We start from the raw sequence: 14,789 nt of genomic DNA, 5'->3' as shown, positions 1-14,789 counted from the left end.
ACGACACTGAAGGTTAAGGAGGCGGACTTAAGCCCCGGCGATGCGGACGCCGTCCCCTCCCAGGTCTGTAAGGCCTGATTTTACCCAGCATGCTTTGCAAACAAGGATGAACATGACATAACAACTAGCGTAAAGATGGTTTTGAATATTTTTACGGTGCAGCCGAGCCGAACGGTGAACCTAACCTGTCCTTTTTCCCCGACTTCACTCTCCGACAGTCACCTGGATGCAGTGGGCTTCCTCAGGTTCATACACTGTTATTGATTATTGGATGTGTATTGGTCTGTCAATCATTTTGATCGTGTGGTTTGTTGGTTTGGTTCTTCTGTGGTGAAACTGCCTTGACGCGATGATACGGGGTCAGTTTTGGAGGTTTTTATCGAATAAAGGCCCAATCTGGAATTTTTATACCCCCCAAAACTTTATTTACACTTTTAACCAGGCATAGGTTTATTGATAGAAACAACTTTAAATTGCGGATTGGGTCTGACTGAAAAAACCGACCCCAAGCCAAAATGGGCTTTTTCACCAGCTGGTTTCACTTTCAGATGCTCTGCTGTGGCTTCACGGTTTCAGTTTGGTTTCGGGTTTTTCCATTATTTACTTTGGGTTGTGCTGTTTTGGGTTTGTTGGTTTGTGGAATTTGGTGTTGTGATATTTCGAATGCTTTTTGTTGTGCATGGGTTTCAAGCATCATCACATTAATGCCAAAATGTTTATTTGTGCTTCACCACAGTTTGGGACGATTTTGTTGCCATCACATTAATTTATTTAGTTTTATATTTTTCCTTAATATTTATTTTTATTTTTATTATTTTACAAATTTATTTCAGTTTTTATTTTAATTTAAAAAATTTATTTTTCATTTATTTTTAGTCTATTTATGCTTTTTTATTTACAATGTGATTTTATTATTTTATTTTAATTAATGTTTGTATCTTATTCTATAGTTTCATTTTCAACATTTTATATTTGTGCTTTAATTTTTTTCAAACTAATTTTAATTTATTTTTATATTTTTATATCCTTTTTATTTATATAATTTTAATAGTTTATTTTATTGAATATTTCTATTTTCACATTTTTTAAAATTTATTTTCTGTTTTTATTTAATGACTTTTTTAAATGACTTTTTATTTATTTTTATTAATTTTCCTCATGTATGTCTGCCTTCCAGAGTCCGTTAAGAGTGCATGGGGACAATATTTATGTGAGGCACAGTAATTTAATGTTGGAGGTTGGTACTGGCGTCGTCTGATGGCTGAGAATTAAGAACTACATGTTTCTGTGTACTCTGACGCCATCAGAACTACGAGTTCCTCTGAACCAGACTGCTGCCCTCTCGCACTCTCAGGCTCTGTGTGCATGTCTGCCATGTTTGTTCATCACTCAGTTCCAGCTGTTTCCAGATTGTCAGTGATTCTTGCGTTTTAGTGTGTGAAGACGTTTCAGCGCCGATCGTCCTGATTCACTTTGACAGCTATTAGAACGGCCAGGGGAGGAAATTTAACTGGAATGTAAACATGAAATCCAAAACAAATGTCATTTATGGCTGCAGAAATAACATGTTTACATGAACAATAGGTCTAAAAGGCTGTGGATAAAATGAAGTTTAGAATTGGAAAGCAAAAATTTTAGCTTGTTGTGTGGGCTTCATGACCTTTAAAACTTGAATGAACTCAACCTACCCGACACAGAGGTGGAAAGTAACTAAGTATAATTACTTAAATGCTGTACTTAAGTACTATTGTTAGTCACTTGTACTTTACTTGAGTATTTCTATTTTCTCCCTGCTTTGTATTTCCACTCCACAACATTTTCAGAGGCAAATATTATAGTTTTTCCTCCACTAGATTTAGCTGACAGCTTTAGTTACTTTACAGATTTAGTTAAATAATACAAAATCTAATCAATAAATGCATTACTGATGAAGAGAAAACTTTACATTTTCACCATGCCCCATGTATGATGACAATAAAGCTATTCTATTCTGTTCTGTATCTATCTAGAAACTAATAATGCATCAACAAATACAATCCAATAATATTACATACTTTTATTTTGAAATATGCCATTTTGCATGACGCATACTTTTACTTTTGACATTCTAAATATATTTTGATGCTGATGCTTGAATATAAATTTAAATGTATGACTTTTACGTGCAAGAGAGTAGTTCTACACTGTGGTTGGGGGACCGTTACATAATATCTGAGTACTTCTTCCACCTCTGACCTTCCAAGCTGTGAATTGAGAAAGTTAGAAATTAGCATAGTGTAGCATTTAGCTAAAGAGGCAAATATTTTCCTTTAGGAGGTAAAAGGAGTGTTGTATTAATCAGATCAACTTTAACACCCCCCCCCCCAACTGTTTTTTGCTTGTCCAGTTTTGTACCAAAATGGCAAATAAAAAGGGCAGATTTAAATATGTTAATGAAAACGTCTGCTATGCTTAAAAATATTAGACCTGAAGTTAACTTGTAACCTCATGAAATTCCCACTATTTATGTGTTGTGTATCAGTACAGTCGGGTCTTGCTCCTCCAGACAGTTTCCCAGGCTGAGCGTTCTCAATGGCTGCTCTGTGATCAGGACCAGCGGTGCGTCAGCGTGACTTTAATGCATGCTCTGTGCACGTTGAACTCTGTTTTTTTTCTCGTTGTGTTTTTCAACCCTTGATCGGTGGAACAGTTTGATTATTGTCAGGCGTCTAACCCGACTAACCCTGCCTCCCTAACCGCCGCCAGGAGCTCACTTCCTGCTCTCTGGTGATTGGCTGCCAGCGTTGAGCGACGTGTGGTTTGATAACGTACTAAAACAACAACAACAACAGCTGTTTGTGCAGCGTGGGGTTGGTAGTGATCCAATGTACACAGCACCCTATTACACAAAAGTTGGCGTTAGAAGACAAAAACAACACAAGTATGTTTTAACCCTCTGACCTCCAACTCCTCACTCATTTTTCCTCACTGTGGGCTCATTTTTCACTGCAGTATAAAGTCTTGCACCTTTATGAAAGTAGAACGATGATCAGAAGTACAAGTAACTCAGAAATCCTGTCTGTGCAGAAAGACAGTTGTAAAGCCTTAAATCATACAGGAAGAAAAAACTAAAATGGAATTTCTTGGAATAAATGTGCACAATATTGACCACAGGAGATACTACACCCCGATTAATATACTATAAATATTTAATTAATTACATTTTTACAACCTTTACAGCTATTTTCCCACAATTCTGCTCACCAACTGTAGAAATATATTTCATAAAATTCATCTCTCTTGTTTTGTTTTTTGCTGAATCTGGTGCAAATGTTTTATTTTTGGCAAATTATTGAAATGATTTTGATGAAATATCACAATTATAAGCCCAAATTTGGTTAATTATACAGACGGAATCTCACATCACACATGATGTGTTCAAGGACCATCAGAAAGCTGAAAACCCTGGATGTTTTTCTATTTTTTTCTAGTTTTTGGCAATAAATAATTTAATTTAGGTGATTTTAAAAGAATATAACATGCCTTTGGAACCCACCAGTAGGTTTTGGGGTTCAGAGGATTAAAATGTGGAACCAATCAGTCTATTTGTGTTTCAGTCTGAATACTTCCTCTATTATACTGTATCTACATTTACCTTGATAATTTCTGTCATGATAAAGAATAGATGGAGGTAAAACGGAGGGATGGACACATTAGCTTTGGAAAAGGCAGCAAGAAAAACAAAATAACATTAAGTTTGAGTGAGAGTCCCTATCAGCTCCACGTTCTGCAGGTTCTGGCCTGATTTTAAGGAAAAGCTCCTCGACTAGATGGAGGTCTGAGTTTCACTGCAGCCTGCTTCCACACACAACACACAAATTCTGAAATAAAATACAAGATTTTATTCTAAACTCCTTTAAAAAGGCTCCAGTGAGGTTCGGTGTCCATCTTGTTTCCCTCCAGATTGACAGACTAATGTTCCCAAATTTTTTCCTCCCCAATCCCTCTCTCCCTTTATCCTTCCCTTCTCTCCTTCTTATTCCATCTCCTTCATCATCTTTATTTTCCCATTACATTTATCTTTTCTTCCCCAAAAAACCTTCTTTGCTATTCCTTTTTTCACCTTTCCTCCTCATCTTTCTCCTCTTCATTCCTTGTTTTCATCCCCATCGCCTCTACTCATCTCATTCACCCTCCATCCATCCTTTCCCCTCTTTTTCCCCCCCGTCTCCTCTCCCCTCCATTGGACCCATTAGGACCATGATAAGACCCAGGAGGAGGTTCTGAAACACCAAGCTAGCATTAGCCAGCTAAAACGCTCCTTTATGGAGGCGCCTCCTCCTTCTCCTCCTCAGCCCAACCAGTGGGAGAAACGTCTCACCTCCTCTCCTGCCACATCGATACGTATTCAGCAGCAACAAGTGGTACGTCTGTCCGGATCTGTTTGTCCCGCCGAGACACAAATGTGTGAAAATCACATTTTGCAGACATTCGCAGTGTTTCCAAACTGCATTTTTACTGTCTGCAAAGAAACAAAAGTGGGGTTTTGCAGCAAGAAGAAAAGACGTCACCATGTGTGTGTTTCATTGGCTTTTCTCCTTAATCTGTTTCCTTATTATCTCTTTAACTTTGTGATTATTTCTTGGGGATTGTTCCAACTTTTTCCCACTTTTGTATGTTTTCTTTTGCTTTTGTCATGTTGGATTTTCTAAAGTGGACTCTTCTGTAGGAATTCCACAAGCATACATGTGATTTCAGCTGGATTAATATTGGAACTTTGTTTTTAGAGCATGTGTGTTTTTTATTCTTCTCACCTCCACTCGCTGCTAACTGTCTGTTTTAGTTTCTATAAATGCAACATAGCTTTTCAAGAGCTGTAGTGAACCAGAGAAAGCCCTGGTTGGCTGAAATTGTTTCTACTCTTAAACCAATCAATTGTGGTTGCATCAGGAAATGTACATGCTGCCTTTTATTTGCTTAAATTAATTCTAAATGTAAAAGCTAGTATTTGCAGCATATTAAATCATCTGAACCTGATTTCTTTTGATACTACTGAAATGATAGGAACTAAATTATGTCTTAATTGCAATTTAAAATGTATAAATATATATTTTTAATGCTGTTCATTTTAAAACAATCAGAGGCGACCAATGTCCTGCACATGTTGAGACATGTAAGAACGAAAATATGTGCAAAAAAAGTGAAACAGAACAGGATAAAACATATTCAGCAAATATTCAATGAAATGAAATAAAAATAGAAAAATCATGCAATGAATAAGGAGCATTTCAGACTGTTAAAAATAGAAACAGAAAATTTATTAAAAATAAATATCAATTCCACATGGAAATTAATTTTAATAAATGAAAAAAGTAACAATAATATTAAATAAAATTGTACAACACAGAACAAATAAATACTACAAAAAACCTAAATGCTAAAATAAAAAAGAATAGTGAAATATTAAAAAACTGAGGGCAACCAAAAATGCTTGAAAGCAGGTACAAGGTTTTTGTTTTGTTTTTTTGTCTTTTTCTATTAAATGTGTCAATGAAGCTGCCTCAACTGTGAATAAAACTTTATTAACTGGTGATTTCATTACAACAGATACTGAGGAATATAACAGACAAGTTAGCTGCTGTTTTTAGATTTTCTAACATGTTGGTTGTTGAGTTGTGATATAAAAGCTGCTGTTTATTGAGTTTAAAGCTCCACTTTTTGGCCATTTGTTTAAAGAAAATGCAGCCACACTGACATTTTCTTTGACATTTTGTTAATTAGTTTTAAACCGAGTAAAAGCTCAAGAACTACATCTCACCATTTCCACCGGTTTAAAGTTTAAAAAAAAATGTTCACAGGTAGCCAGAAATAGTGGATTAATCCTGAAAGGCTGTTGATTTAGAGCTTTTCTCTTCATGAAAATACCACCAAAGATTGTCTACCAATGAGAATTTGGTCTGATGAGAACGTATCGACCAACCATTTGACCTGGAGACTGCAGCTCTGGACTTTTAATTTTAATTTGTGTTCTGTTTCTCTATATATGTGTGTTTTGTTTCATGTTTTCTGAGTCCTATCAGCTGAGGGTTATTTCTTGTCTTTCTCTCAGATGACCTTACATCTGTCCCTGCTTCTGTGTTTCTTTTCTCTGTTGTTCTTCCTGTTTGTGTCGCTGTAGAGTCTTGAGGAGGAGATAGCTTCTGTACTGTTCAGTAGACACTCCGCCGCCGGCTTTTATTCAGCCGATGAAACCGACTGCAGTGTTCCTGAAGCAACACTAGATGCTGTTATATGTTCAGCTTCTGCTACTGTCTGCAGTTCTTCTTCTTCGCCGCAAAAGCTTCTTATTTCCTCAACAATCTCTGCTGCTGAGGTGCTTCTGCTTCTACTGAACATCCAGGAATCAGTTTACTTTCATTGCAAGTTACAGCTGCAGTTATTTTCATGGTTTGGTCGCTAGAATGCCATAAAATGCACAAAAATATTATTAAGTGGTTCTTAAGTGTTTTGTTTTGTCCACAAATCCAAAGATATTCACTTTAGTTGTAGAAAAAGGAAAGAAACCACAAAAGATTCTCATTTAAGAAGCTAAAATCAGATAATTTAGACTTTTTTTCTCTAAAAAAAAATTACTCAAGCTGATTAATAAATTGTCTTGTTGGTTTTATTGAAAGTGAACTGACACCTGTAATGTTTCAGTTAATTACAGATGCCTGCCACATATAAACTAAGGGTTGCTTGGTTTCTTTAATGCCTGCCTGCTGGATGAATGGTGTTAATATTTATATTGCGTATGAAACAATTCATCCTGAATGAACTGCTGATGCACAATGGATGATTGCAGAATTTTATTTAAATCGACTAACAGCTGTGAATGCCATGAATTTTTTTTAATGTTTGTGTTGTGATTTAACGCAAACGTTGCTGTAATCTTTGCCAGCATCTTTAAGGGGAAAAATTATGTTAAAGAGCCCATTTTCTGCAGATCTACAGGTTTTTAGTTATATTTTTGCTCAAGTTTGAAGAAAAATGCCGTTACATAACACTGAAGAGAAAGGAAAACAAAACAGCAGAATATGGGCTCTTAAGTGTATTGAAGCAGCATGTTAGAAATGTTTAAAGAAAACCCCATTTACTTTGAGGCTTTTGTGTAAAACATTTCAAGCCTGGACTTTGACCTAAATTCATTACAGTTCAGTGTATTTTTTTGTCTCTGGGATGCTGCTGACTTCAATTCCAGTTTTATTTCTGTGATTTTATGTAAGCTTCTCTATCTATTGATGGGATATTCTCTTCATCTTTTAATTTTCTCCTTTCAAATCTTTTACCCCATCTCTTCTGCTTGCTGAAAATGAACTTGTGTGGAAATTAACTTGTTGGTGCATGAAAGTCACAAGTCGTGTTTCCATATAACTGTCGAGCGAATTTGAGGCGAACATTTGAAATGTTGCAGAAGGGAATAAACTCTGCTCCGTATTGTCACCAGGAGGTGGTGCTATAGGCTACATTCACTGTGATAAACAGAGTAGAAGAAACTTGAAACAAAACTAGAGCTGCAGTCAAAATCATGTACTTTAAATACAATAGCTGCCCTTTAAAAGTGCATGTTTCATGTCATTTACATACAATTAGCACATAATATTCTATCATTATATTGCACCTTATACTTAAACCATTGCAGTCTTTAGTGTGAAACATGATATTCTCTATTTCAGCAGATAAATTTTGTCTATACAAGACACCATAACTGTGCAAAGGATTCTTGGTGAGAAAGTTTAAACTTAAAACTGCAAAATCCAACTGGATGTTTCTGGTATTTTGGCCATTTGACAAACTATGTAATGGAACAAACTAGATCTTCATCCAACACATGATACATTAAAATATGCTAGTATGGATATTTGAATGCACCTAAATTGTTTTCCTCCTAAAAACCTCTGAATAGAAGAAAAGGAAAAAAATTAGTTCTGCATGTACAAAAAAAAAATGCAAAGGGGTCTTGAAGAATTGTTTTCAATCTTGAAAGTTGTAATAATTCTTTCATGTTGGCTGGTGTCAAACACGTTTAATACTGTTTGCAGTGTCGAGAAGCAGAGACTGTGAGTTAAATTTTGGTTTTGTTTGTTATGTAAAAACAGAAAAAACGTTTCAATCTGTTGTTTACAACCCTGTCAAATATAGATGTGCTCCTCAACAGTAAGTTTAATGTTTAAAGTGTTTAACCTGCATAAAACTGGATATATTTTACAATATTTGTGAGTGATTATCTTGCATCGACCAACAAAATCAGAAGGTTTTTTTTTTTTTCAAATTTTGCCTTTTAAATTAGCTTTTTCTATGGAAACACGGCTGTAGTAAGATGTACAATAAGGAGACATAACTCGCCCCAGTGTTGCTAACTGCTAACGGTGCTAACGTGTGTGATTGATGATGACTTCTCTGTCACGCAGGTCGTCGAGCCCCAAACAGAAGCAGCTCCGGCCGATAACACGATCTCTGATACCAAAGAACCCGCGAAGGTGGTCTTAACTTTCTCCTATAAATCCATCCAGCCTCTCGCTCTCCATCTTCATCCATCTGCAGCTTGAAACGTCTCTATTTTCATTCTCCATCTAACTTCTTCATCTCCACAGTCGAACATCTTCATCCTCTGTTTCCTCCTGATGTTGCTTTTGGTGTTGATTTACTCTCAGTTTAATGATTTCATTTATGTTCGATGATCACGTTATGCTTTTTGTTTTTTGTTTTTTGTCCCCCCCCATGCGTTTGTCGTGTATGTGTGTGTGCACTTCATTGTGTGTGTGCGTGCACTTGGTGTACATGCGTGCTTGTGTTTGTGCGTGTGAGCAGACTACCGAAGTCGAAATCGAGGAAACTGTTGTCGTCCAAGAGGTTTCCAGGGTGGCCAAACCTGGCGTTGTCACGGTTACGGCCGGTCTTCCTGCAGCAGAGCAGGAAACCAGGAAGCAGGAAGTCAGAGTGGTGGAGGAGGAAGTAATGCTCAAAGAGGAGGTGAAACCGACAAAGCAGGAGAGCGTTTCATCTGAAAGCGAGAGCGAAGAGGAAGCCGAGTACCATCCGAACATGCCCATCGCTCAGATACCGGAGGAGAAGGAAGAGGAGGAAGAGCAGGAGGAGATGAAGAAGAAGGAGGAAGTGGAGGAGGATGTTTCGGTGCCGGACGCTCCTTCGATTCCAGCAGAAGAAGAAACCAACCGAGCTGAAGACGACGTGAAGAAGATCGAGACCGAGGAGAGCACCGACGATCCCATGGTGACGCCCGACGAAGCTCCCAACGGCGTCCTCCCGCCTGAAGAGGGCCTCGCTGCTCCCACACTGGAAAAGGAGGAGCCTAAAGTGAACGGAGAAGCCTCATTGGTGGAAGCAGAGCCACGGCCGCAGGTTATTTGTTGCTCTGAGGTAAAGCCGGCTACCAGAGCTTCCCTGGGCTTTGATCCTTCCTGCCACCTGTAGAAAAACGCCCACTTTTTTCCTTCCTGCTTATCTCAGTGCCAGTTTCCTTCCTGCTTGCGTGAATATTTAAGCCCCATGTACTGTCCTGTGCTTTTAAGAAGCTAAAACTCCTGTAAAACCAACAGAAGAAAGCTTTAACGATACAGATCACCACCATTGTTTCTGTGTTTTGGTCTTCAAGTCAAGCTATCATCCCTGTTACCATCTTATTTTGCTTTCATGCCATTCTGTAGTCTTCTCATGTTGCTGTTGTTGCCTCCAACTCTGCGCTGTATTATTTTGTAGTGTTGTGAAGTAAATGGGGCCTAAGTGGGAAATGCATGGTGCTTGTAGGTGTGTTTTTTGCTCTGCATGCCGTGTTTGCTTGTGTGTCCTCTTGTGTTTGGCAGTGATGCTTCTCTTTCCGTTTTAAATTGGCGTGCTGTGGTCACCAGTCTTGTGTTAATCGTCATTGCCAACCACTTTTGGAAAAGCTCCATCTTGAATGTCACCTTGTTTGCATTTCCGTTGTGTTTTTTATCAGTTTTCTGCATGTTTGTGCTGCACTTAGAGTTGCATGTCGACACCAAAGATTTGTTTTCTGATGTTTTCTGTGGTTGTGCTGCTGTTGTAGTTTCGTTGTTGCACTGCATGAGGTGTAGATGTTGTCACGGTCTGCATGAGTTTGGGAGTTCTGGCTTTTTTCTTCATGAGTTTTACTGCATGTGCTTGGATATGCTGCGTTTATGCATTTGTAGCTGCTGCTACAGAATGTGCACCAGGGTTTATTACACTAAATATCACTACATTTTGGTTCTTTAAATTTGGTTAATCTGCAGTTAAAGCTGGGGTATGCAGAAAGATTACACCTGACAAGCACAAAAATACACCAGGATTTCATGTACAACAAAATTTTGATCATAAATGTGAAATTAGATCAGCCACAGCTGCATTTGTCAACCTTTGGCTATGATTAGCAAAAAGCTAAACTATTAGCAAAATAGCAACTCACCACCAGCTTACATTTTAATTCATACTTATGTGTCCGCAAGGGTAAAAGAATGAACATTTTTCAACAGATTTTAACTGTGATGTAATTAAATGGGATTTTATAGATTCCTGTTTGGTTAAACTACAGATGATTTTAGTAAAATCATAAATTTACAACTTTGTAAATAACATCCTCATCAAACTTTTTTTTTACTGTATTTAAATTGGCAAAAAAAATCATTACTGACATATGCTGTTATTTAAAAGAAAATGTATGTATATTAATGGTTGAAGAAATAGTTAATAATTTTACACTGTTCTGATTAGCTTTTATTTTACAGATTTTTACCTGTTTTGTGACAGATCAAGTCATATCAAGTATCAAGTCAAATCACAAAAAAATCTGTATGTTTTATAAGTTCTTTTACATTTGACCGTAGAATCACACTATTTTATACTGTATTTAAATCAGCAAAAATATAATTATTTTAAAAATATTTGCTGTTATTTGAAAGTAAAGATATGCATAGTAAGGATTGAAAAATGGTCAATTATCATTGTTTTTTTGATTTCCCATTTTGTTTGGCTATAGGTAGTAGCTAGTAAAATCACAGAAGAAAAGTGTTATAATTTAATTGTTAAAAACAGGTCAAAACAGTAAATAACATCCAGATCAAAAAATCAATGTTCTAAATTTATTCTTTTAACTCTTACACTGTTTTTACTGTACAAAAAAGTTTTGTTATTTTTCAGATAAAGGAAAAAAATATATATTGAAGCTAGAAATACAAAAACCTGACATCAAAAATTTGTATTTTCACAAATAACTGTCTTTTTGTTTTTCTTTCAACAACCTTGCTGCCTAATGTTTATTTTTTTACTGGGTTTTTTGTACAGTACAAACAGTCAGGAGCAGCTGCATGAATCTAGTTTCTGAGATTCTTTTTATCCCCAAAAAACTGCCTACCTCAGCTTTAACTTGAAAAAGTTTAAGCACACATGTTCTTTTCAGATTACTTTCATTATAAAACAATTGCAAAGTTTCCTATGAACTTACTAGGAGGAATTTGTTCCCAAAAGCAGTTGCATAGATAGATTTTTTTTCTTTTAGATTTCTGTTTCTGTCGCTGTCTCAGTTTTAACACATTAACCGTCTTTCCTCCCCTCACTTCCTGTCTCTCCAGCCGCCGGTGGTAAAGACAGAAATGGTGACTATATCAGACACGTTTGCAGCCCAGAAAACTGAGATAGCAACAAAAGAAGTGCCCATCGTACATACGGAAACCAAGACCATCACATACGAGGCCGCACAGGTGCACATTTAACCAAAAACAGGGAGATTTTCTTTATTTTCTCATGTTTCATCTCATAGTCCTGTGGAACTTTTTAAAGATTTAGTACTGTAGAGCTGATTAATGCTAATGTTCCAAAGCGTTTGTTCCTCTCTAGCTACGACTCATGGCGCCATCATTCATTCGCTTCTCTGCAGGGCGAAAACTCGTTAATGTGCAGCTAATTGTGCGTCTCTGTGTGTTGTCAGCTGGATGGTAATGGAGATGGGGAGCCTGGAGTGTTGATGACGGCTCAGACAATCACCTCCGAGTCTCTGTGTACTACAACAACCACACACATTACCAAGGTACCGACACACACACTGCTTTCTGTTGGGCTAAAATGTTCCTACAAGCATTTAAGATATGATGAAATAAACTTTATTGATCCCTCACTGGGGACATGTACATGTTACAGCAGCTGGATACCAATGAAGGAGCAGGATAAGAATTACAAAACTCCTATAAGGCTAAAAATAGTTTTGTTGTTGGTGTGGAAGTGCTGCAAAGAGAGAACAGTTTGACATGTTGTTGTTGTGTTACGTGGGAATAAACAGTGTTTAATGATGTCTTAACACTTAAAGAGCTAAAGCTAGTTTTAAATGATGCGCTTGAGAACTGGAAGAGCTGCAGGATAAAAATAATAAAAAAAAAAAAGTTTAAATGTAGTTGTTTGGAAGACAAAAACAAAAACATACCCTGCAGAAACTAAACAAGAAGCACAGCCATCGACACAAACCAGGACATTAGCTACTTTTACAGCAGCTAAGGCTACGCTAACAGCTAGTAGCTAAGGTAGAAGGCAGCCACAGATAATTACTTGAAAACAATAATTAATAAAGCTTTAAGATCTGGACATGGTAAATCTTATATATATATCAGCTCCAAGTATCAGTTATCAACATCTTTTCTTATCATTCAGAAGCATAATACCAGCACTTTTACTGCAATACTGCAAAATACATTTTGCTGTAATGTACTTTTTACCCTAATAGTATTTTTCATACTTGTAGTGTAATATTTTTACTTTGCCATACTAGTGTTTTTATTTAAAGCACTTACAGGCTTCTTATTTATCTTTCACACACTTATAGTCACTCATTTGTTTGTTTTTTATTCATGTGCAATATCTCTTGACAATGTTATTTACTATTATTTGACATTAAATAAATAATGATTGTTGCTGCTTAATATAGTCCACATTCTGGTGCAAAATTAGATGAACATAACTTCCATCCAGGTTCCTTGCAGTCCACCATCTCTGAGTTAGCTTTATGTTTACTGATTATATTATATCTTTTATATTTATTTAATTTTTTGAATAGTACATTGTCGGTATTTTTGTGCTTTAATATTTGCATTTTCTATGCACCAAAAAGAGTTCCACATCTAGTTGTGTTGTGTCCGTGGTTTACATTGACAGCGAAGGCTCTCTAATTCTGATTTTCTGACTTCTTCCACTGCTGTTATCTGGCACAGAAGTGGATTTTGACTTAACAAACACCTGAAAAATAGGAAAAATTTAGGAAAAATATTGTGCATTTGTCAACCTTTGCCCAAAATTAGCAAAAAGCTAAACTAACATAGCAACTCACCACCAGCTTACATTTTAAAGGCTAATTGATATTTACGTGTCAGGAATGAACATTTTTCACCAGATTTTAACTTTAATGTACTTCAATGTAGTTTTGCAGATTCCTGTTTGATTAAGCTACAGATGATTTTAGTAAAGTCACAGAAAAAAGTATAAATTTACACGTTAACTGTATAAAAGAGGCCAAAAAACTCACCAACATCCACAGCAAACTGTTCATTTATAAGGAGACTTGTTTTTACTGTATTTAAATCTGCAGAAAATATTATTTTGCAGATAGATGCCATTATTTAAAAGAAAAATTATGTATAATTAGCTTTAGGGAAACTTTTGTGAACACTGACAGTAATAAATAACCACTTGTGTCAGTCATAAATGTGTTTTTGTCACTTTTTTTCCCAGACATTAAAGGGTGGTCTGTCAGAGACGAGGATTGAAAAACGCATCGTCATCACTGGCGACTGTGACATCGACCACGACCAGGTCGGTTTTTTATCTCATAATTAAATCTGCTGCCTTACCTGCTGCTGTTTGAGGAACTTTACTCTCACCAGATGTGTGAAAGTTTCTCCAACTCAACAAGTTTATCTCTTTCTACTGAGATTTTTGCTCTTAGAGTTGAAAGTAGTTTTCTCTGCTGACATGTCGATCATGTTGCTTACAGTCTGAATGCAAAATTTAATTTCTGAATCACTAAAAGTCATCAGTTCCATCCTGATTTCACTCATCGCTTCATTAAGATGCTACAGATCACTAATTCATCCCAGAAATAGTGTCTTATCCTCTTTTGAGTTTGTTGCTTGTTGCTGCGTCTGATTTTTGTTGCTCGTCTTTGTGTTTGATCGTCACATTTCCACAGTTTAGGACTGCATTCAAGCAAAGAAAATCTTGGAGAACTGGAATTAAATCGACTCTTTAAACGATCGATTTATTGCGGGGGAAAAGTATCAAGTATCAAATCTTAGAATTTCAGTAGAAAATAGTTTCTAATGATTTAATATGCTACAAATTTTAACTTTTTATATTGATTTAAATTCATTTAAGGTAATAATGCTAGCATGTGGAGTCACTTAATTCATCTGTTTATTTACTTTTAATAAAAATCTCCAGACGTACATGTTTAAAGTGATTTTTAGTTGATCTCAAATTCTCTCATTTTGTAGTATTTATTCTAATTAGTTTTACAATTTTGTTTGTTTTTATTTTATTTGTACATTTATTTGAATTTATTTCTTTTTTAAAAATTAATATTATTTTTTAAATTAATTTTATTGCTTTTAATTCAGATTTTTATTTATTATATAATTAAAATATTTTTCTGTCTTGCTGTTTATGCAAATTTTTTTTGCAGTTGTATAAATAAGTTTATTTATACATTTTAATTTGATTTTCATAACTCAGTCTGTTTTTGTATTTTCAGTAGAAAATAATCCAGTTAAAAT

At 35.9% G+C, this 14,789-nt stretch overlaps 1 protein-coding gene across 13 annotated transcripts in view; it reads left to right on the top strand.

Annotated features, from left to right (window-relative positions):
• Window positions 1-14,789, top strand: part of epb41l2 (erythrocyte membrane protein band 4.1 like 2) — an 83,034-nt gene that overhangs the window by 61,835 nt on the left and 6,410 nt on the right. For 3 of the 13 annotated variants that reach the window (XM_055015675.1, XM_055015672.1, XM_055015673.1), the window contains exons 15-24: window positions 13-63; window positions 219-245; window positions 1,178-1,237; window positions 4,236-4,403; window positions 6,158-6,352; window positions 8,430-8,498; window positions 8,830-9,399; window positions 11,607-11,735; window positions 11,963-12,061; window positions 13,750-13,830. In XM_055015675.1, coding sequence (XP_054871650.1) covers window positions 13-63; window positions 219-245; window positions 1,178-1,237; window positions 4,236-4,403; window positions 6,158-6,352; window positions 8,430-8,498; window positions 8,830-9,399; window positions 11,607-11,735; window positions 11,963-12,061; window positions 13,750-13,830 — 1,449 coding nt within the window. The remainder of the gene's footprint in view (window positions 1-12; window positions 64-218; window positions 246-1,177; window positions 1,238-4,235; window positions 4,404-6,157; window positions 6,353-8,429; window positions 8,499-8,829; window positions 9,400-11,606; window positions 11,736-11,962; window positions 12,062-13,749; window positions 13,831-14,789) is intronic. The other 10 variants (XM_055015674.1, XM_035952156.2, XM_055015676.1 and 7 more) reach the window with 10 other exon arrangements.

Source organism: Amphiprion ocellaris, chromosome 12 (genome assembly GCF_022539595.1).
Source record: "Amphiprion ocellaris isolate individual 3 ecotype Okinawa chromosome 12, ASM2253959v1, whole genome shotgun sequence".
In the NCBI taxonomy this organism is placed as follows: Eukaryota; Metazoa; Chordata; class Actinopteri; family Pomacentridae; genus Amphiprion; species Amphiprion ocellaris.
The sequence above is the reverse complement of the archived record's forward strand: the minus strand, read 5'-3'. Positions and strand labels throughout refer to the sequence as shown.